The sequence below is a fragment of the Caenorhabditis briggsae genome, assembly GCF_000004555.2.
Source record: "Caenorhabditis briggsae complete genome, chrIV, whole genome shotgun sequence".
In the NCBI taxonomy this organism is placed as follows: domain Eukaryota; kingdom Metazoa; phylum Nematoda; class Chromadorea; order Rhabditida; family Rhabditidae; genus Caenorhabditis; species Caenorhabditis briggsae.
The window spans coordinates 6532895-6553239 of NC_013487.2; the positions used below are offsets into that span (position 1 = coordinate 6532895).

Consider the following 20345-nt stretch of genomic DNA (forward strand, 5'->3'; position numbering starts at 1 on the left):
TCTGATATCATCGCCCTGTGGTGGAATTCGCCGACCGTTTTCGTGCATTTGCACGTCAACGTGTTTGCATACGCTGCATTGTATTTTATGACAAACAACTCACTAAAAGCCTCGTTTGTCGTAAAATAAAGTGCTTCGTACGCAAAAATTCGTGTTTTTATGCGCAAAGGCACGAAATCGGTCGGCGCGCCGACCGATCGGTCAGTTCGGTCGGCGGTCGGCGATTTTCGACCGACCGAAATGGAAGCCTTACTCTAACATGAGCACTTGTTATGAAACTCAAATATGTTGTTCGTAAAACAGAAATAATTTTTATTAGTTTCTAAAAATCTTACTGGAATTCAGACCCATAAACTCCTCATGTTTTCAAGCTAAAAATTCTAGAACGCTCCCTGCCAAATTCAGAAATCTCGGTCTTCTCCAGCTGCTTCATCACCACCGTCTACTACGGAAAATTGTGCCAACAAATATATTCAAAAATGGAGGAGGTAGTTAAGTCAAGAGAAAAAAGCAAGAGAATTTTAGTGTTTACCTGCCCGATTTCTCGGTTTCGTTGTCTGTTTTTTTTCAGATGAAATGACACAAAAACATGTGTTTTGCGGGAGAATCGGTAAATTAGAGAAGAATCTGATGAAGTGTATTTCTTGGAAAATGATGGAAAATAAAACTAGTTAAAATTTATGGGGGTATGGTCAAAAAAACTACAATTTTTAAGAAATCATCCGAAAAGAAAGCCATCATCTTTGTACTACAAATCAACCCCAATGATTTGATCGTACATTTCTCACACTACAGAAACAGTAAAATCTCCTATACAAAAAATCCGACATAAAAACCAGATCCAAAACTTCCCTGTCCATTCCGAAAAAAAGTCTTTTTGGGTTTTCTTTGCTTGGCTTCCTATTTTGCCTTTTTTTTCAAACCAATTTCCCTCTCCCCATTTCACCTTTTTCCCATTTTTCTAAATCATTTCTCTTTCTTCTCTGAGTACCACCACATAATCGTTTTCAACGGAACAAGTATAAAAAAAATGAAAGGGAAGAAGGAAGCAAAAAATGGAACCAATTGTATATTCTCCTTTTGTCTGGACTCTTTTCATTCGTCCATTTCTGAATGTTCCGCTGACATTTCGTTGTCTGATCAGCAATCAATCGAAGAGTCCTTTTTGTCGCTCTCTTTGAAGATCGAAAGATAACATAAATCCCTTGTGTGTTTTGTTGTGTCAACTACTACTACCTTTGGAGCCAATAATTGTGGAGCAATACATACCCGAACAAAAGAGCACATTTGAGAGGGGGATATAGGAGAAACGAAAGACATGTTAAAGAGGCAAAAATCTCGAGACGACGACCTGGAGTTAGAGAGATCAAGTTACAAAAGAAGCGAGACTTTCTGGTTTTTGGTAAGCTAAACTTTGAAGTGATCAGCTGGGAATATGGCGGTTTCATATGGATTAAGAGCAAAATTACCGAAAAGACTGTAATAGAACGCCCCCATAGACTGTAATTTAGCTATTAAAAATCCACACATTCTTTACTATTTCTGCGAATATTAAAACGGCTTTCTACGCCCAGCTTCGCATATACGGTGCAGTCTGTAACAGGTCCGAAAAGCGTAAATTCTGACCAAATATATTTCGATTTTTGTGATAGATATCAAAAAAGTGGTCAACTGACAAAATTTTTATCAAATCATCAAACATATTTTTCAATGAACCACTTTTCTATAGATTCTAAAGGAACGGAGATAAATTAGCTCAAAATTGAAGGTCAGTAGGCGTTCTATTAGCGTTTTTACGGTATACATAATTGATAATTTCAAAATTCACAGCGTGAAACCTGTAACAGAAAAGCTCCCATCAGTCAGTCAAACTTGAGTTAATTTATCTAGGTTCTAGTATAGAGTATCAGTGGACAAAAAGGGGCATATTATTGTCGAATTTAAAAAAGTGGGACCTGAGAATTTGAAAGGCGTAGCTTTTTTTGGTCTACGAAAAAGTGCGGCAAAAACGTAATATTTCAGGTTTTCGCCTCGTTTGAGCTACTTTCGCGATTAACTTCGGTTTTTTGGATGAAAATCAGATTCTAGAGATGCTTGAGATCATTTTCATACCAAGACATCTAAATTTTGTTCAGAAAATTTCACTGAATTCATAGAAATAAGTTCCGTTTACTACTGTAGTGATTTTGAGGCAAGGCCTCAAAAATTGACCGGGAAGACGCCCGCGAAATTTTCCAGGTCCCACTTTTTTTAATTCGACAATAACAGGTTACAGGTTACCGAACATTGAAAACTCACCCAGCATAGAAAACACTAATCAGACGATATTTAAGGTAACAGAAACAGTGAAAGATAGGTGAGTTTTTATATAGCGAGATAGGATGCTACCATCTTTCCATACTAAATACTGTTGACTAATGGAACGTCACCCAAATTGTCAACTTTGACACAGTTTATCTCGGTTCCGGTGAAAGATATTAAAAATTATTAACTGACCAAAAGTTTCTAATATTTTTAGAAAGATTTTGTTAGTTGATTACTTTTTGATATCTTTCACAGGAAGCCAGACAAAGTCGTTCAAAATGGAAAATTAAGAGCATATTAAAGGTTACAGGTTACCGAAAATTGGAAACTTGACATACCACGGATCATAAGCATAACATGACCAGAAGTTATTATAGGTAGCAGAAACAGTACAGCATAGAAGGATCTTTTAATACCTAAATCACAGTTTTTGTGCTACTGTGTATTAAGATTCCACATTTAATCGTGTAATGTCAGACTACTTTAAAATTCTCATGAATGGAAAATCTGAAACAGTACGGTTTCTTTGCTCTCCAAAAGTTTAAAATAGTCCTCAGATAATATTCGGCACCTCATGTGTGACGTTTCTTTGAACTTCATTGGCTAGATACGAGTTGCACAGATGATTCAAGAAGGGGCACGGCAACGGAACGGTAGGGACACAATGTCCCAAGGGCACTCTGGACGGGACACGGTGGCATTTGGATGCGAATCGTGTTCCCCTCTGTGCCCTAGCGTTTCAAATTTTTTAATCTTGATTTTTTATCTTGACTGTCCGACTACTTTGAAACTCTGATAAATAGAATCTCTGAAACAGTAGAGTTTTTTATTCTCAAAAAAGTTTACATCATTTTTGTTTAACCATTTGCAAAAATAATCCTTCCCATTAACCCAGCTGCTCCAAAAAGTGCAACAAAAACCTCCTGATCCCAATTAATCCCAATAACTTCTTATCCTCGGGATTTACTTTTATACCTACAAATCTCCAAATTCGACCCACCTTCTCTAATCCTATTCACCATCAAAACTTTTTACTCTACTTTTTTTTGAACAATTCGTTTATGCTTCTTTTTCTTCTTCTTCTTGCTCCTAATCCCACTCTCTGTGCTCTTTTTCTTCTTCTATATTGCTTCTTCGTTTCCAAAATTCCCTCTTTCCGCCTCATTTCCATTTCTTTACGAGTGTTCTCAATGTGTTTTTTTGCTCTTTAAGGAAATGAAAACTTCTAGAAGATTCCAGAAGAACCCAAAAAAAAACGGAGAAATGAGAAGAATGATGATGAAATGGGAGAACGAAGAGGAGAAGAGTGCACACAAATTCAATTTTCCATTCGTATATAGGCAAAAAACAAAAAGAATGAGATTTCTAGTTAGGCAAAGAGAATTTGGAGCGTGTTTTTTGTACTAAAGAAGAAGAAGGAATTTTCTGGAACTTCCGGTTGCTATGGTCTCCGAAATTCAAAAAAGAGTAAATAAACCTTAGAACTTTCTTATATCAATTCAAATTTCCCATTCCCATTCCCATAATTCCATCGGCATTCCCTTTGATCACTATGCATACAGTCTGATGTCATTTCTCACCTCAAAAAGGTCTGCCGAAAAGAAAAAAAACTGAGCAAAGTTCGTTTACTTTTCCTATCATCCAATTCAAACAGATTTTTGAAACTTATTGGTTTCGAATCCCTCCCAGAGATTTCGAAACCATGCAGACGCAGACTGTCAAACAGCGGAATCCATGTGTTTCTGCTCTGTGGCATTTCGAGCCTCTCTCTCTCTCGGGTCATCGGAGCAAAACGGAATAGGAGTATAAGCATTTGGAGAGCAGAGGTTTAGAAACTAGTGATTGAATGAGAGATCAGGTGATTTGAAGAGACGCAGACAATAATAACTATGGAGGAGAGAAGGAAACAAGGTGAGAAGAAGGGTGTGGTGTGCTCTGATATATTTGTATGTATGTAGGTAGGAAAAGGAAATTTATTTTGGGGTGGTGCTGATTTTTCAAAATGCCACCTGACCTTCATATTTACCTCGAGAACTTTGCTCTGCAGCTTGAAACTTTTAGATCAAAAAGGAAATTATCGGGAAAAATCAATCGGGTGATCTTCTTATCTTATCAGGTGCCCTTTAGTCTGATTATACAGATTCTAATCATTAAATTAACTTTTTTTGAACTATAAAACTTCCGGAACTCGACTACAAAAATTGATTGATTCTGGAACTAACTTGGATTCATCTTGATAAACATCTAGATCAAATTTTAGGATTTAAATCAAAATCGACACTTCGAGGATCAACTTTTTTTTCCTCAAAAACCTTTTTTCAAAATGAAACCAACTTTCAAAAAAACAAAACACTCACTTTCTTTTTTGTTGACTGTCAAGTTGGATTCCGATGCTGCCTCTAGTGTTCCGACGCTTCCTGACGCAGCTCCACCGCTGCCATCAGCCACTGATTGGACGCGAAACCGTCCGCCCGACATCTTCTATTTCAGAACCTCCTTAGCAAATCCCGAACGTGTTCCAGAATAAATTCCAGCGCCGTAGCGGAAGGAAGAGGAAACACAGTTGGAATAGAAAGGGTGGTTGGCGGTGAAATGGAGATGACGGCGGTCGTTTCGGGCCTCGAAGCAGGGCAGAGAGGGCGGGCAGAGCACACGAGAAGAGAGTTCAGACCGATAGCGGATAGAGACAGTACAAGGATCCGTGGAGACGCAGGAGGAGAGACAGATTGCTGCTCTATGTGGGAGAAATGGAAGGAGAAGAAGAAGGAAAAGAAGAGGAATGAGGACCCCGCCCCTTAAATTGAGGAATATGAGAAAGAAGGAATTGTTAAAGGAAATGTTCCGAAAAGAAAAGCAGATGGTTACTCTTATTCCCTCTTATAACCACTACCCATCTAATTGTCATTCCGAAAAGACGAAATTGGGTGCACTTATTAGATCGTTCATTCTCCTTTTTCTTCTTCTTCCCCCGGCTTCTTTTCCTCTTCAAAATCTCATTCCTCTTCTTTCTAATTACTCATTTACTCTTCTTCCCATTTTCATTTTTCGATCCAATTTGATTTTCTTCGGAATTGAAAAATGAGAACGAGAAGGCGAATTGAGGCCTTTGTTTACGAATCCCATGCTTTTTTCTGCTCATTCCCTTCAGTTTCAGACACGATGACTCTCTAATTGAGTGCTCCGAAATGAGCAGAGAGAACGATGTTTTTTTTGGAATTTCTGGTTGTTTAAATTGAATTAGAAATGATAAATTTTCGGGGAAATGTCAGAAAAATCGGGGAGGAGGAAAGGAAAAGGCGAGCTACCGTAACCCAAAACGATTTTATGGGAGGGTCGAGACCTGAAGAGAAGGAATCAGATGTGGAAAACTATAATGTTTTGATTATGACATCAAAAGGGTGGCAACTCGCAGTTGGAGACTTGAATTTAAACATATCCAACCTGCGGGAAATTCCCGTGATGTACGCCAAACTATACTTGCTTTTTGAAAATAATTATCTCGATTTCTGTTGGTGGTATTATGACAAACATTTTATTAGTTCACAGTTTTCTGATATCTTTTGAAGAAACCGAGATAATTGAGGTTGAACTGGAGGTACATGGTGGCGTTCTATTTAAGCGAGAGGCCAACAAAACCGTCATCTTTGAGCTCTCGTTTCTCGGTTCTTGTGAAAGATATCAAAACGTGGTCAACTGATAAAATGTTTTTGACATCAACATTAACATTTTTCCACCTTGACCACTTTTTGATATCTCTTGTAGAAATTGAGATAACCGAGCTCAAAGTGTACGTATAAATTGAGCTACTATTAGAGAAAATACATAAAGTGTGGTTCATAAGGAACATACTTCCAGTTAACGAATTTATCCCATTGAAAAGCCGGAATTGGTAAAATTTCAAAATTTCAAAACGAAAATTTTTCTGTTTCGATTACCTTTCAAATGCCAAAGTTTTCGTATTTTGGATTAGTTTTTCCACTTGAATAGATGGCAACAAGATTTCAGGATCTTCAAGATATTCTACCAGCTCTGAACCTTTCATTTTGAAGAACTCATTACCCAGTTTCAGATTAAATTTACAGCTTCCTATTCCAGATGGCAGACACAAACTTTCGGAATTCAACTGGTTTCTCCAGGCTCATCTACATTTTCGGGATGTTTTTGTTCTTCAATGGTGTCCCAAAAATGTTCTTTTTCTCTCGAAAAGAGGAGTCACATGCATTTCAGATAACATAAACTCCAAAAACAGATGACAGCTTGCCAACAGAATATTATCTTTGTTTACTTTTACTCACTCTTTTTTTATCTACTTCTGTTTTTTCTTTCTAGTGACAAGTGTTCCCCAAGGACAAATGAGCGGAATTCTGGAAAAAAAATATCAGGATGGTTTTTTTTAGAAGGAGTTTTTCGCTTCGAGATCTGTGATTGACCTCGCTGAAACTTAAAAAAAACATCTTGAAACTAGGTTTTTTTACTATTGATGTTGGGTTGCAAGACGTGATATACTACTAAGAATATTCACAAGAAAAATCAACGATCAGAAAGACTTAAAAATTCAAAACGTCGACTAAAACTTCAAAAATTCGCACAAAAATTCAAAACTCTGAATCGAAAATAAGAACGAATCCTTCTCAAGAAGTGACTTTTATCATCCAAAATCATCTTTTTCTTCTTCAAATATTCTCGCCTTTAGTCTATCTTTCCTTGGTTTTTCAGAATTTTTAAAACGTTCATCATTGGTCATTTGGCGGCGTATTCGAACGAACTTTTTCACTTCGCTTTTTCATCTTTGTGGCCAAAATAAGAGGCGTTTTTCGCACTCTTCTGGAGATGAGTCGTGCTCCATGAACCCCCGGAGAGAAATTCTAAAAGAATTGATGAGGAGCCATTGAGACGCTCCTATTCGGGACTCGGCGGCACTTTTCTCTTTTGCAAAAAATGAGTGCGAATATTCGTGAAGAGCAGAAAAAGGTGAGATAGGCGGAAATTAAAATTCATCAACTTTTTCCTCGGGTTTGCACAAAGAGAAGGGAAATTGAAATACGGAACTTTTTTGGGACGTTTTGTGGTTCGGTTTTGCAGAATCTTCCAAAACGAAGCTTGAAGAAAATTTGGAATACGATGGGGACTGCTCGAATAGCCCTTGTACTTGCACTTTGAGCTTAATTACCTCGATTCCTATAAGAGATATCAAGAATCTGTCAGCTGATAAAATGATTGCCATATAATCAGCAAGTTGTTTGTAATTGGCGACTTTTTGATAAGTCTTTCAGAAATGGAGATAATTAAGCATTGAGTGTAAGTAGAGGGTGGCGTTCTATTAGAGGGAAGGAAGATAGCATCGAAGCGTACAGGTTTGTGATTCAAGAAATTGTTCACACTAATTGTGATTCAGGAAACTAAAAATCTGAGTAGTTACATATACTGTATACGGTTCACTTTCAGCCTAATTATTTAGGTTCCTGTGAAAGTTATAAAAAAATCGGTCAAATACCAAATCTTTATCATAAAATCGTAAATGTTTAATCAGTTGACAAATTTTTGATGTCTCGCATAGGACCCGAGGTAATTGAGCTCAAAGCGCACGTATAGAGCGAGCTTCATTTGGAGCGAATACGGTATTACCCAAAAAAGCATGGTTCCTTAGGAAAATACCATCAGATACCAAGTGAATTTATCCCATGAAAACCCAAAATTGGTGAAATATCATTCCAAATTTTAAGATATTATTTTTTCTGTTTCAAGTATTTATTAAATTACAAAAGTTTCTTGCTCTTTGATAAATTCTTCCAAGGACAATTTTCTTGATTTGAACACACTTGATCTCTCTTTTCAGTAGTATTTCAAATTTTCCTAGTCTCACCAACAGAGCAAACCTCCTATCCACCTTTCAATTCCACTTGTTTTTCCCACTCTTCATCCCATCAATTCCTTCAAGTTTTTCTTGCTGTTCAAAAAATGTTCATTTCCATTCGCCACTACTTCTCTTCTTCAATTTGCCTCTTTTTTTTCTCATGTTTTTGTTTTTTTTTCTAAAATCTTCCCTCGTGGTTCTGCTCCGTCAGTCTGTGTTTTTCCTCTCTCGCCATCACCAATTTTCTCTAATTTGTGGAGATAATAGGAAGGTTTTGTAGGATGAAGGGAAAAAAGGAAAAAAAAGGGAAGGTAGGCAAGGGGGGAATGAATTGGGTTTGAGATTTTGGAGTGATTGGGATCGGGAAGTTTCTGGAACAAAGGCATTGGTACGTTACGATTTTGGTTCTGGACAAAAAAAAGTTGCTGTTCCAACACAGTCATTAAACTTGAATAGTTGTTTGAAAAATACTATTTACCGATAGGAGATACCTACAAATGTTCGGATGCCAGAGATTTGAATTCCCGTCAGGATTGGAATTTTTAACCGTTGCACTCGGGCCGTCAACTGTGAGCCCATATATCTCATTTCCTGTGAAAGATATCAAAACAGGTCAACTAACAAAATATTCGTTTTAATGCCAAAAAAAATATTTTCTCAGTTGACTACCTGTTCACATCCTTTACAAAAACCAATATAAATTGGCTCAAAGTCGGAGGCCTACTATTTTAGTGTTTACGGTAACATCTTTTGCGTTCCTTCTCCTTCTCTCGCTGAATAGAACTCTAGCAATTTTTTCTCCACTTCTTCAGAAAAATCGCTTAAGCATTGGTCACTTTTTTTCAGAAATACTTTCCCAGAATAGTCGCATTTTTTTGCTGATAGCAAAAGGACATTTTTATCACCAACAACACCTATTTTTACTTCTATTTCAGGAATAAAGCCGTCATTTCCGACACTAATAATACACAACTAATCATCCATGGAATTATTTTTCTTGGTACGATTCTTGAGCTATTCTCGTCGAATAATCGAAACACAAGAATTTCAGGAAAAAGGGAGTTTGTAGTTTGTACTCGACGTCCTATTCCAAAGTTCTCTGTAGCCCTTCTTTTCCCACTGTCATAAACCTCCGATCACAAGTTTTTTTTTCGCTCTATTTTACGATAAGAACTAATTGGTTTTGTTTCTCGTTGAAAATTTTTAGCGCGAAAAATATGAATCGAAAAATCGACTCGAAATACGACACCGGCAAATTAATGCGATTTTGCGCTAATTTTGTTCGCTGATAACTAATTTTCGTGGTGATAATAACATGATAGTGGAGCATTTTTGTGTGTAAAAATGGCAGCATGAAAAGAATACGAAAGGAATGGAATGGTGTCAAAATGGTTATAAGGGGATTGGTGGAAGAACCGGAGCATAGGACAGTTTGTGTCATTAAAGATTGTTGTGAGAAGAGTTAAAGAGTTGGAATGAAAAAGATGGTCAGGGAGCAAAAAAAGAAACAAGGGAGCAACAGTGAAATTTTTAAATTTGTATTATTTTTAAATTTTTTAAAGGATCGAGAATAATACAATGGTTGATTACCAAGATGTTAATTTTGAAAAAAATGTTTTACATTATTCTGGAAATTTTTTCGAGACCATAATTCTCAGACAGCCAGATCTAAAGTAAAACCTGTGATAAAAGGGCCCTTCAACTTTAAATTTCGAGCCACTTTATCTCGGCTCCTGGTGAAGATATAAAAAAAGTTGTCAACTGATCAATTGTTCATCACAATATCAGACATTTTTTGTCAGTTGACACATTTTTGACATCTTACATAGCAATTGAGATCATTGAGCTCAAACTTGTCAGTGTACAGTTGTTACGGTAAGTTTCCTAAATTATTTCAGAACCGCTCATCAAATAACCATAAACTTCCTTGTAATATAAATTCTATGAAACCGAAAAATAGAGCATACAAATTTCATCATCTGATTCTAATGTAAAAGTTATTCCGGCGTTGGTAAACCTTTCAATTGGAAAAAAATGAAGGGGGAAATTCTATTTAACAAAAAATTAAGTTGGAAACCTTAAACATTGGAAAAAAGTCACAAAACCGGAATTCTATGATGTTGAGATGTTCAATTTGTGATTGTAGAACTACACTATAGACTAATTGAATTAAAGGTGGGGGGACAGGAGATTTTTCGTAGTTTTTTTTTGTAGCTAGAGTATGCATTCTACCGTCACGGTGTACATCGCTTAATGTCACTCTGCGTACAGCTGTCGTCCTCGCCTTTATGTATGCAATCTGGCATGCGCTTTCTCTTTGCCCGCGTGGCTCAGTCGGTAGCGGCGCCGCACTCTCATTCCACACCCTCACAAGTTCAACTCCTCGAGGGGCATCTTTGAACGGAATTTCGAAAATATTATTTTTTTCATGTCCCCCCCCCCACCTTTAAATTTGGTAAAACAGTAACTTTCGAAGAATCACTAGCAGAACTTCTTCCAAAATTCTCCAATTTCAAGAATGAAAATCAATACAATCAGATCAGGGTCTTGAAAATATAATTGAATGAAGAGAACCTAGAGAAAACCTAGAAAAATGTGTTGTTTAAAAACAATGGTCCGGCGGTCGAAAACGTCACAACAATAGATATCCGAAAGGTGTCGGAGAGAAAAGAAAAAAGATGAAAAGAAAAAGAATAGAAGCGAAAATTGATATCAATTTGTCAAATTATCTTCAAATGATTCCCACTGATCAGCAGGCTCCACATGCAGGAGATTTTGTAGGACAAAAGTGAAAAAAAAGCAAAAAAAGAGAAAATAGAAGAAGAGCAGATTCACTCTTCTGTGATTTTTGGTTTGGTCCTTGAGAGTGAGGACAGCAAAGAAAGTGAAATATTTTTGGACACAGAAGTAGAAAACGTGTCTCCGGGGGATTCACAGAAGGATGAGAAGAGCAGGAGAAGAAGACGCGGGACAGAGATGAGCTATGATTTGATAAGTTTGAGAGAAAAATAATGCAATAAGTGGCTCAGAAAAAAAGTCAAGACAGTAACTGTTGTTAAAAAATAAGGAAGGGATTTAGAACTTTGATGTGCTGCTGATTTGATTCTCGAAATCTCATCATGCATGGCCTACTCACAAAATCTGAGTAAGTAACAAATTTTAAGCGTGAGAAAAATATACACTGTTTCAGTGAGGTTTAAAATGTTGATATTTCAATTTATACCAATTGTTAAGTCCTAAACACTAAGCACTGTCTAACCAAATTTTGATAAATAAAGAAAACATTAGAATCACGGTAGGATTCGAAAAGGTCTTCTGAGTTTATCAATTTTATAGAGTGTGAAACAAAAAAACTGTTTCAGCGAGTTAAAAAATAGTGATATCCGATTCATGCCTAATAGGTAAGAGCCCCTATCAAAAAAAAAAGTTTCGACCACGGCAGGATTCGGACCTACAATCTTCTGCTCCGTAGGCAGACGCGTTATCCATTGCGCCACGCGGCCACATTTTATCACTTCTACTTTGTCGTAGAAGTGTGAGAGCTAATTAACAGATGCTAGGGAAGAGACGACTGCTATTCAACGACAATGGTTACAACGATGAACCGAATGCATCATTTAATTTAGGTTTCAACAAGGTAACATGATAAAGGCAAGTTTAGTGGACATGATACTCAAATTATCGGAATATCGATTTCTCCACTTTACTAAAGAGAAGTTGCTCTGGTTGGCACCGAAAAGGCAATTTCGAGCTCACGAGGAAGTGCCAACTCGGAGTTTTGATTAAAATTCCTTGGTGCCCAGATTCTCTAGATGAAAAACAAATATTAAATGTGTCTGTGTTTGTACGTTTTTTTTCTTCCCTCCACTTCCAGATATATTTTATTGCCTTGTTTTTTCTTCTTTTCCTTCCTACTTCATTTTTTCCTCTTGATCCTAATATTTTCTTTTTGCAAGGGGACCACTTCATTGAACCATAAAAGGTGATTCGGGGGTCAAATTTCATTTCAAAAATTCCAGGTTTTCTTCACCCACACACTGAAATCCGTTCAAGCGTGAATGAAAAGTGAAAGCTCAACCGGAATTATACTTTTGAAAAAAACGTTGAAAAAACTTGTTTTTTTTCGAAGTTACAATTCAGAAAGATCTTTTTTAATTTGAAAAGGCTAGACAAGAAATTGATGTCAACTTATTATGTTTTCGATGAGAAATTCATGATGGAAATGGGTCCCAAATGATGGATTAGGTTGTTTTTGAAACAAAAAACATGTAATGGAAAATTTGGAATCGCCGTTCAAATATTATTTCGAGTTATAAAACTTGAATAGAATATTAAAGGGGGACTCCGGCCAGAAATTTTTATTGCATTAAAATGTGTTAAAATTTATCTATTTTTCAAATATTATTGCGAAAAAATTCAAAGAAAATCCGAAATCCCCGAAAAACGGCGTTGAAAAGGAAGAAAATTCAAAAAAGTGCCGCCGGGGGACGAGGATTTTCAGTGAGAAACCTAGGCCACGACACCTGACAGCCTTTTTTTCAAGTCGCCGACAGTGGTTTTTTTACGTTTTTTACCTGCCGGACATGAAATTGAAAAAAATCCGGAAAACTTGCCACGTAGGAAAGGCGCCCGCTGCCGTGGCCTAGGTTTCTCACTGAAAATCCTCGTCCCCCGGCGGCACCTTTTTTTTGAATTTTCTTCCTTTTCAACGGCGTTTTTTGGGAATTTCGGATTTTTTTTGAATTTTTTCGCAATAATATTCGGAAAATAGATAACTTTTAACACATTTTAATGCAATAAAAATTTCTGGTCGGAGTCCCCCTTTAATATTGACTTAATCGGGATCATGACGAAAATTCGATTACTTTTCACCCTAAACAGGCAATATTGCTCAAACAAACCCATCAAAACTCAAGCAACCATTGTGAAACAGAACAAATTCAGTAGTTCACATTCCATGATTTGATAAAACGAATCACAATGTCTCACAATGACAACTAACGTAACCTAAAAATATTTTTATTTTCTAGAATACATTTTTTGATAGTGAAAAAATTGACGGAAAACGCACGATAATTGAGACGACAAGTCGGGTGAATGGAAATATTTTCAGGTTACGGTAGTTTTCGCTCTGAGACGTTCTAACTGGTAAGAGAACGAAAAACTTTACTGAATGCTATTTTAACGGTATTCAATTTCTTTAATTCAAAACATACGGTACTTAACAGAAGCTCTGAAAAAACTCCTAATTGAAAGTGTTTCAGTCACTATAGAAAATGCGAATGAGGTTGTTTAGGTTAATGTTAAAAAATAATGAGAAATCTACAGTATTCCCTGATGAATCCAAAACTACTCAAAAACAAAAAAGCGAACGTACCTGATAACATATCAATAATATTCATTGTCTGAATATATGTCGTGTTTTATTTTCTTCGTCGTGTCTTCATAGTCTCATGGAGCATTCCTCTTGTGTCTCACTTTCCGGGTAAAATCTCCTTTTTTTTTGAAACTCAAGAAAAGAATAGAGAAAAGAAAAACGGGGTGCGTGGTTTGGTGTATGTATGAAGAGAGTGGGGGTCCAGTTCAAAAGGTGGAAAATGTAGAGAACCAAAGGATTAGGGCGGAGACAGACAATTCAAGAAAAAAGAGAAAAGAAAAAAAAATGTTTATAGAAACCGAGGAGGACCCATGGGTGGTGGTGGTGCTGGTGAGTTTCCGGAACGAAAAAGGACACCACATTTTGGAATGAAGCTTCTTCTTTTGTCAGGTATTTTTTGGTCTCCTGATTTCATGATGAAACACAGTTTTCTTAAAATTAAGACACTGTTTCAACTACGAAGTTTAGTGTTAGGTGATTCAAGGATTTTGATTCGCAAACTACCAACCTAGTGGAGCACAAGTATCTCGGCTTTCCGGACCATTCCGCAAAATTTGAAAGTCAAGACTTTCGATCCACATGTTGCTAAATGATCATAATGTACACTTATTTAAATTACCAGCCTGTTTGCCGCGCCTCCGGCGCTTCAAACAGTTGGCTGGTGCACCTTTGGCGCGATTTAATTTTCAATTTTTACTATTCGTCGCTTCGCTCCTCTGTGAGAGAGAGAGAGAAACAAAGAGACGCAACTTCATTTATTTATTATAAGAATGATGAGGAATACTTTTTATACAAATAAGCTTACCTGCTCAAAATTTTTATGCTACTATGGTAGTGGGGTTAACTCTTACAATCAGTATTAAAATTTTCAAGAAATCTTGTCTTCAGAAATTATCAGAATTTGAGTTATCAAGAGGGTTTAATTGAGGAACTTATTGTAAGCTGTATCAAAAAGGTGAACATCAGCTACCTTATGCTACGTTCTTCGGAAAATCAAATGTGGGTTTTCTCTCTCCGAGCGCCTGTCAATTACCTTCACACTTGTACGACAGATTAGAAGAGAAGAAATGTGGCCGCGTGGCGCAATGGATAACGCGTCTGCCTACGGAGCAGAAGATTGTAGGTTCGAATCCTGCCGTGGTCGAAAATTTTTGTTGCATGTGTAACAAGTTCATTAGGTATGACTCGGATATCAACATTTTTTTCACATCACTGAAAACAGTGTTCTTTGTTTACCACACCATATGAGATAGAAAAAACTCAGAAGACCACAGGATAGAACCCAGCGGTGATGCAATTTTTTTGGATTTACAATAATTTCTAGACGGAAAAGAGTCTTACAACAACAGTTTGAAACTGTACTCTTTACTGAAAGACTAGTAAGAAAAGAGAATAAATGTAAATGGCTACGGTACTAACTATTTGAAAATTTCGGCCAATCCTAAAAAAACCTTTTTGAGCATCAATGACTGAATGAAAAATAAAGATTTTCTTCCGAGTACCTATTTCTTATTCTCTAAACTTCGTACCTTTCTTTTTCTTCTCCGCAGTCGCCGTCATTATGTGCATTCGGGAGTCTGGCATTTACGAATAAGTGAAGAAGTTGTAGACTGATTCCGAAAAAAGAAAATAGGGCAATTCAACAGTCCAAAACAATAGGAACTTCCCTCCGACTGGAAATTGCTGCTCCGAAAAGGAATTCCGAAGAGCAGTACAAAGATTCAGTCGTTTTGTCTCTCCGCCCCTACTTGTTCTACTTAAAACGAACAAGGGAAAAGACGAGAAAAGACACGAAAGAGCCGTAAAATCCGTGGAAAACATAAAAATTTGACGACGGGGACAAAGAAGACGACGATGAAGACGAAGTGTAGAAGACATCGTCGTCGTCGTTCAGAAGTAGGTCTAGAAGAGGAAAGAAGAAGGCGACGAAGAAACAACGGAAATTACACGATAGAAGGAAGATGTTGGGAAAAAAGAGTTGATTCTCAAGTGGGAGGAGGCACCTCATGTTTTAGATTTAACAGGTGTTTTTTTTCAGTTTCAGAAAGGTCTTGAATAAGTGACAGTTGTAGACAAGTTAGTCAAAGGTGCATCTCCTTTCGTATGTAAAAAACTTAACTCGGTTCCTATAAGAGGTATCAAACAATTTTCAATTGATAAAATGTTTATCATAATGTCCCTAATATTTTATCAGTTGACAAATTTTTGATGTTTCTCATAGGAACCGAGTTTATTGAGCTCAAAACGCACTTATAGCGTGAGCATCTATTAGAGAAAATACGGTATTTTGCTAGATAACAAGTTGGATTTGTCCATCCATTGTTCACAATTCCAGAGTTCATCATGAAACCTTTTAGGTGAAATTGTAGAAAAACATTCCGAACTTCCAACTACCACGAAGCAAATAGCAAACACGGTACATGATTCTTCAGAATATGGGAAATTTCTATAATAGGTTGCTATCCAGAATGTGAACCCAAAAATTGTTTCATCTACATTTTTTTAGATAAGTCCGTTTTCACTGAATTACAGACGCGCTGATCTTGAAAGCGTTTTCTTAGCGATTTTAAACCCAAAGCGATGCCGCACAAATCTCGAAAAACCAAAATCTGAAACTAACCGATATCCAAAAGTCTGATTGCCTCGTTGTTCGGATTCACGTAGAGGAAGGTGTGACGTGGGTCCGAAGACATCTGAAACTATTGATTCACATGGGGGCAAAATGGAATATTGAATCAGGTTAAAAGAAGAGAGATGATATGAACAATCAGAAACAGTAAAGTTTTGTTGCAGTGAAAATTAAAATTCCTCAACTTCTAATTACTGTAAAACTTTGTAAAACTATTTTTTGCTAATCTTTTTTTTGCCTAATTTTGGCAAAGTTGACAAATTTTCTACATTTCGAACGAGGATCAACCAATTTGTACGAAAATTTTTGGACAAAATAGCCGGGAATATAGGAGAGCCTCTCTAATAGAAGGGCACCTGAAGCCTTCCGGAGATACCTTGGAACAACAGAATGGCCCGCGTTCCTAGTATAGGTTTTATGGAAAATTGAATACGTGGAATAGTGGAAAAGCCTGGGAAGAGATAGAGAGAAAGAGAGATAGAGAGAAAGAGAGAGAGAGAGAGAGAGAGAGAGAGAAAGAGAGAGAGAGAGAGAGAGAGGAGAGAGAGAGAGAGAGAGAGAGAGAGAGAGAGAGAGAGGAGAGAGAGAGAGAGAGAGAGAGAGAGAGAGAGAGAGAGAGAAAGAGAGATGATGTAGATATCCTTAAACAGTAAAATATTTTTAAAAATTGAATTTCCTCACTGTTTTTTGATGGAGTTATTGTTCTCTGAACTTGTCAGAGGCTCACCAAAGAACTATGCCATGTGGCTCTTAAATTAACCAGCTCCTCCTCCGTCTAACCACTCATATCAGACAAATTCCACCGCTCCTAGACAATAAAACCCCAAAGACCTTTTGTTTTTTATTATCCCATAGAATATTTTAGGACTACAGAAAAACCAAGAAAAGGGAATGAGTATCCATCACTACTAGTAAGTAGACAGATCCTTCTCTCTCGTCATAACCCAAAATTTTATTATCTCTCACTTTTCATTTTTATGTGTTTCTAGATCTTGTCTTCTAGTTCTTCTTTTATGTTCGATACGTAATATGAACAGGAAGTGAGCAACTGTTGCTCCCACAAAAAACAGAAATCAAGGAGATGGATATGGAGAAGGGATGGGAAAGAGATAAGGGGAAGGATGCAGAATATAGAAATGTCAAAATCAGAAAAGGAGAATAAGGAGGCGGGGATGAAGAAGGGAAAAGGGAATAAGTGCATTCTTATTTTTATTGGTTTTTTTGTGGAGAAAGAAGATGATTGAAGCCTTCAATTCGAAAAGGTAGATTTTTGTTGAAGGATTTTCGAAATTAAATGAGGTGTACGATTTTGACATTTTTGTGATCGAAGAAGAGCCAAGTTGACCATGTATACCAGTAAAAAAAATTTTTCTTATGAGTTGAAGAAAAAATATTGAAACTGTAAATAACTTGTTAAAAAGCCGTCGAAGGCAGGGGTAGGTAGAAATTTTTTAACCTGTACTAGAAGTCCCCCACTGTCAAATTGGAGCTCAATTACTTAACTCCTATGCAAGATATCAAAAATAGTTTAACTGACAAAACACTAATGATATCACAATGAACAATAAATCAGTTGACAAATTTTGTATACTGTAAACACTCTAATAGAACGTCACCCAATTCGTCAAATGTCAGCCCACGTATCTCATTATCTGTGAGAGATATCCAAAAGTGGTTAACCAATAAAATGTTGCTGATGTTATGATAAATATTTTATTAGTTGACAGTTTTTTAATATCTTTCAAAAGAAGAGATATAAAGGCCCAAAGTGGACAGTCCGGGTGGCGTTCTATTAGAGTGTTTACGGTATTAAAAACGTGTAAACTGATAGAACACTAACTTAAAACGTTAGGAAGCATTTCTATTACAGATTTTACAGTGATTTCAGTGAAACGGTTGTTCGAGGACACATGCATTTTTCAAAAAAACACGAAGGTGGTTATCCATAACATATAAAAAGAGTATTCACATTTGCTTGTCTCTCTGGTTCCTTTATTCTCTTTTTAAAACTATTCCGTTTGACGTAACTAGGCGGTTACTATAAATCCATCAAAAATAGAAAAAAAAACAACCAAAGTTTATGGCATGTGTGTCTGGGGTTTAGGATCATAAATAGAATTGGAGAATCTCTAGGGTCTTGAAGTTTTATCAAGTTTTCTGGGAATTTGAAGATAATGAGTTTTGGTGGTTTTTAGAGCGATTTGATCAGTTTTAATACTACAGTCTCATATTTGTAAGGCCAATGAAACAGTAATTTTTGAAAATTGACTTCAAAAATGGGGCACATGAAAAAAATAATTTTGCACAAATTCAGTTCACATAGTCCCCTCGAGTAGTTGGACTTGTAGATGCTGGCGGAGGTGCTTCGTCGCTACCGACTGAGCTACTGTGGCTCAAGCTGCGCGGCCGACCGATATCGTGCGAACACTAATCACTGTACACTGTCACGTCAAAATACATACCGTAACTCCAGAAAAACACTCTGAAACATTTCCTGTCGCTCCTTCTTCTCGATCAGTTAAAAAACTACTCGTATTCGTAAGGCCAATGTAACAGTAATATTAAAAATGTGATTTTGAAAAAAAATCAGAGTTCATAAAATTCCAAAAGATTTCAAAAATATTATCAGATATCAAAGTTCTGGATATTAATTGTCGGTTCAGGGGTAGAAGAGTCGTAATTTTTCTTTGGGGACCAGGAAAACTTGTTCGAATATCTCGGAAATTACAGTTTTCAATGGAAAATTTGAGAATTAAGATTTCCGAAATTTATTCCTAAAAATTGGGCTGATTGTGAATAAGACGGAGACTGGGCAACAACATGTTGGGTAACAAGCAGGGTTGGGATTTTACGTTTACGGTTTTTCCGGATTTTACGGCATTTCGAGACAACCACAAAGTTTTACAGACCTCCGTAAAACTGTATCCGTAAAATCCATAAAAAACCGTAAAATTAGCAAAATGATTGTTTTTGACTAGCAAAACATATTTTTTTCGGAGTTTGGTGTTATTTCAAATATGTAACATTGCTAAATTTCAATGCCTAAATCCGAAAACTGTGTATTCTCAAACTTTTATTATCGAAATTTTGGAAAAAAATGCCGAAAAATGCATGTGAACGTTCGATCAATGCTCAAAAGTCGTTCTGAAGAGACGAGGAGCTCAAAAAAAATACCAAAAAATCGATATTGTATTTCTGACGACATTTTTTGAGAAATTTGAAATTTTTTATGATAAAAATATAAAAATACATAATTTTAAAATAGTTTAGTTGGAAATTTGCAAAGCTACATACTTTAAGTATTGCCAAGCTTGAAAAATAGGTTTTACATGTCAAAAACAGTCATTTTGCAAATTTCACGGTTTTCACTGTTTTTACGGAATTTCACGGATTTTAAATCCGCAAATTTTAGTTTTCACGGATTCCGTAAAACATAAAATTTTAAGCTCAGCCCTGATAACAATTAAATGCAAAATACTAGGAAAAACCAATCCACTCATACATGCATTCTTCCCATTTGCCCATTATTTTCCATATTAGCTCCGCCCACTTTCTATCACTTCCTTGTTTTCTGATCCCGCCCGTTTCGTGCCATTGATAAAGAAACAAAACATATTCAAACGAGAATAGACAAAAATTGAGTGGGTTTGGACATTGAGAAAAAAAAGGAGAGGGACCAATAAAAAATTGATGAAAAATGTGAAATGAGCATCCCATGGAGTCTTCCCCCTTTTGCATAGAGCATTCATAAGCTCATCATCAAAAAAGTGGAGTATTTCGGAAAATAATTACAGCCTTATTGAGCAGAAAAAAGAAGAAAAAGGAACGAAGAAAAAGGAGAAAGAAGGTTACGTCACAAAGTGAAAAAAGAAGAGAAAAACGAGCAAATTCGAAATGGCCGGAGGCGCCTAGATTAGTGCGTTCCTATAGGGTTAAAATTGACACAAGTTTGTGTGTATAAACAAATTTCTAAGGACCTTTTTCCCATGGATTTCCATTTTGACCTACTATTTTCTTTTTTCCTTGCTTTTCATTTCCCTTTTCAGACTCTACTTGACATTCCTGTGGGATCTTCCGACTACTGTGAATCTCGAACCTTCGGTTGAGGTCGTAAATATCAATTGGAGCCTCTGATGAGAGTGTATGAGAGATGAAGAGGAGCAGAGAGCGGTCAAGTTTTT

General features: G+C 36.6%; 4 protein-coding genes and 2 non-coding genes across 6 annotated transcripts in view; 2 read left to right on the plus strand and 4 right to left on the minus strand.

The window, feature by feature from the left end:
* CBG09465 overlaps positions 1–4782 on the minus strand; it is a gene marked incomplete at both ends in the record, with an annotated part of 12584 nt that extends 7802 nt beyond the window's left edge. Inside the window, 2 exons of the mRNA XM_002636936.1 lie at positions 4527–4536; positions 4662–4782. Of these exons, the coding sequence (XP_002636982.1) occupies positions 4527–4536; positions 4662–4782 (131 nt within the window). The remainder of the gene's footprint in view (positions 1–4526; positions 4537–4661) is intronic.
* Positions 4783–5316: 534 nt separating this feature from the next.
* CBG27089 lies at positions 5317–6346 on the minus strand (the record flags this gene model as incomplete). The annotated part of the gene is made up of 3 exons (XM_045235356.1): positions 5317–5329; positions 6029–6046; positions 6240–6346. 3 exons carry the CDS (start codon positions 6344–6346, stop codon positions 5317–5319), a joined length of 138 nt encoding a protein of 45 aa, XP_045098908.1.
* Positions 6347–10586: 4240 nt separating this feature from the next.
* Positions 10587–10625, plus strand: CBG27088 (the record flags this gene model as incomplete). Its single annotated transcript, XM_045235357.1, has 1 exon — positions 10587–10625. The coding sequence occupies one exon, from the start codon at positions 10587–10589 to the stop codon at positions 10623–10625; it is 39 nt and encodes a 12-aa protein (XP_045098907.1).
* Positions 10626–11588: 963 nt separating this feature from the next.
* On the minus strand, positions 11589–11661 carry CBG29049. Its single transcript has one exon. It is a non-coding gene (tRNA).
* A 2945-nt stretch (positions 11662–14606) lies between these two features.
* On the plus strand, positions 14607–14679 carry CBG28944. Its single transcript has one exon. It is a non-coding gene (tRNA).
* Positions 14680–15803: 1124 nt separating this feature from the next.
* On the minus strand, positions 15804–16228 carry CBG27087 (the record flags this gene model as incomplete). The annotated part of the gene is made up of 2 exons (XM_045235358.1): positions 15804–16027; positions 16156–16228. The coding sequence occupies 2 exons, from the start codon at positions 16226–16228 to the stop codon at positions 15804–15806; spliced, it is 297 nt and encodes a 98-aa protein (XP_045098906.1).
* Positions 16229–20345: the final 4117 nt, after the last annotated feature.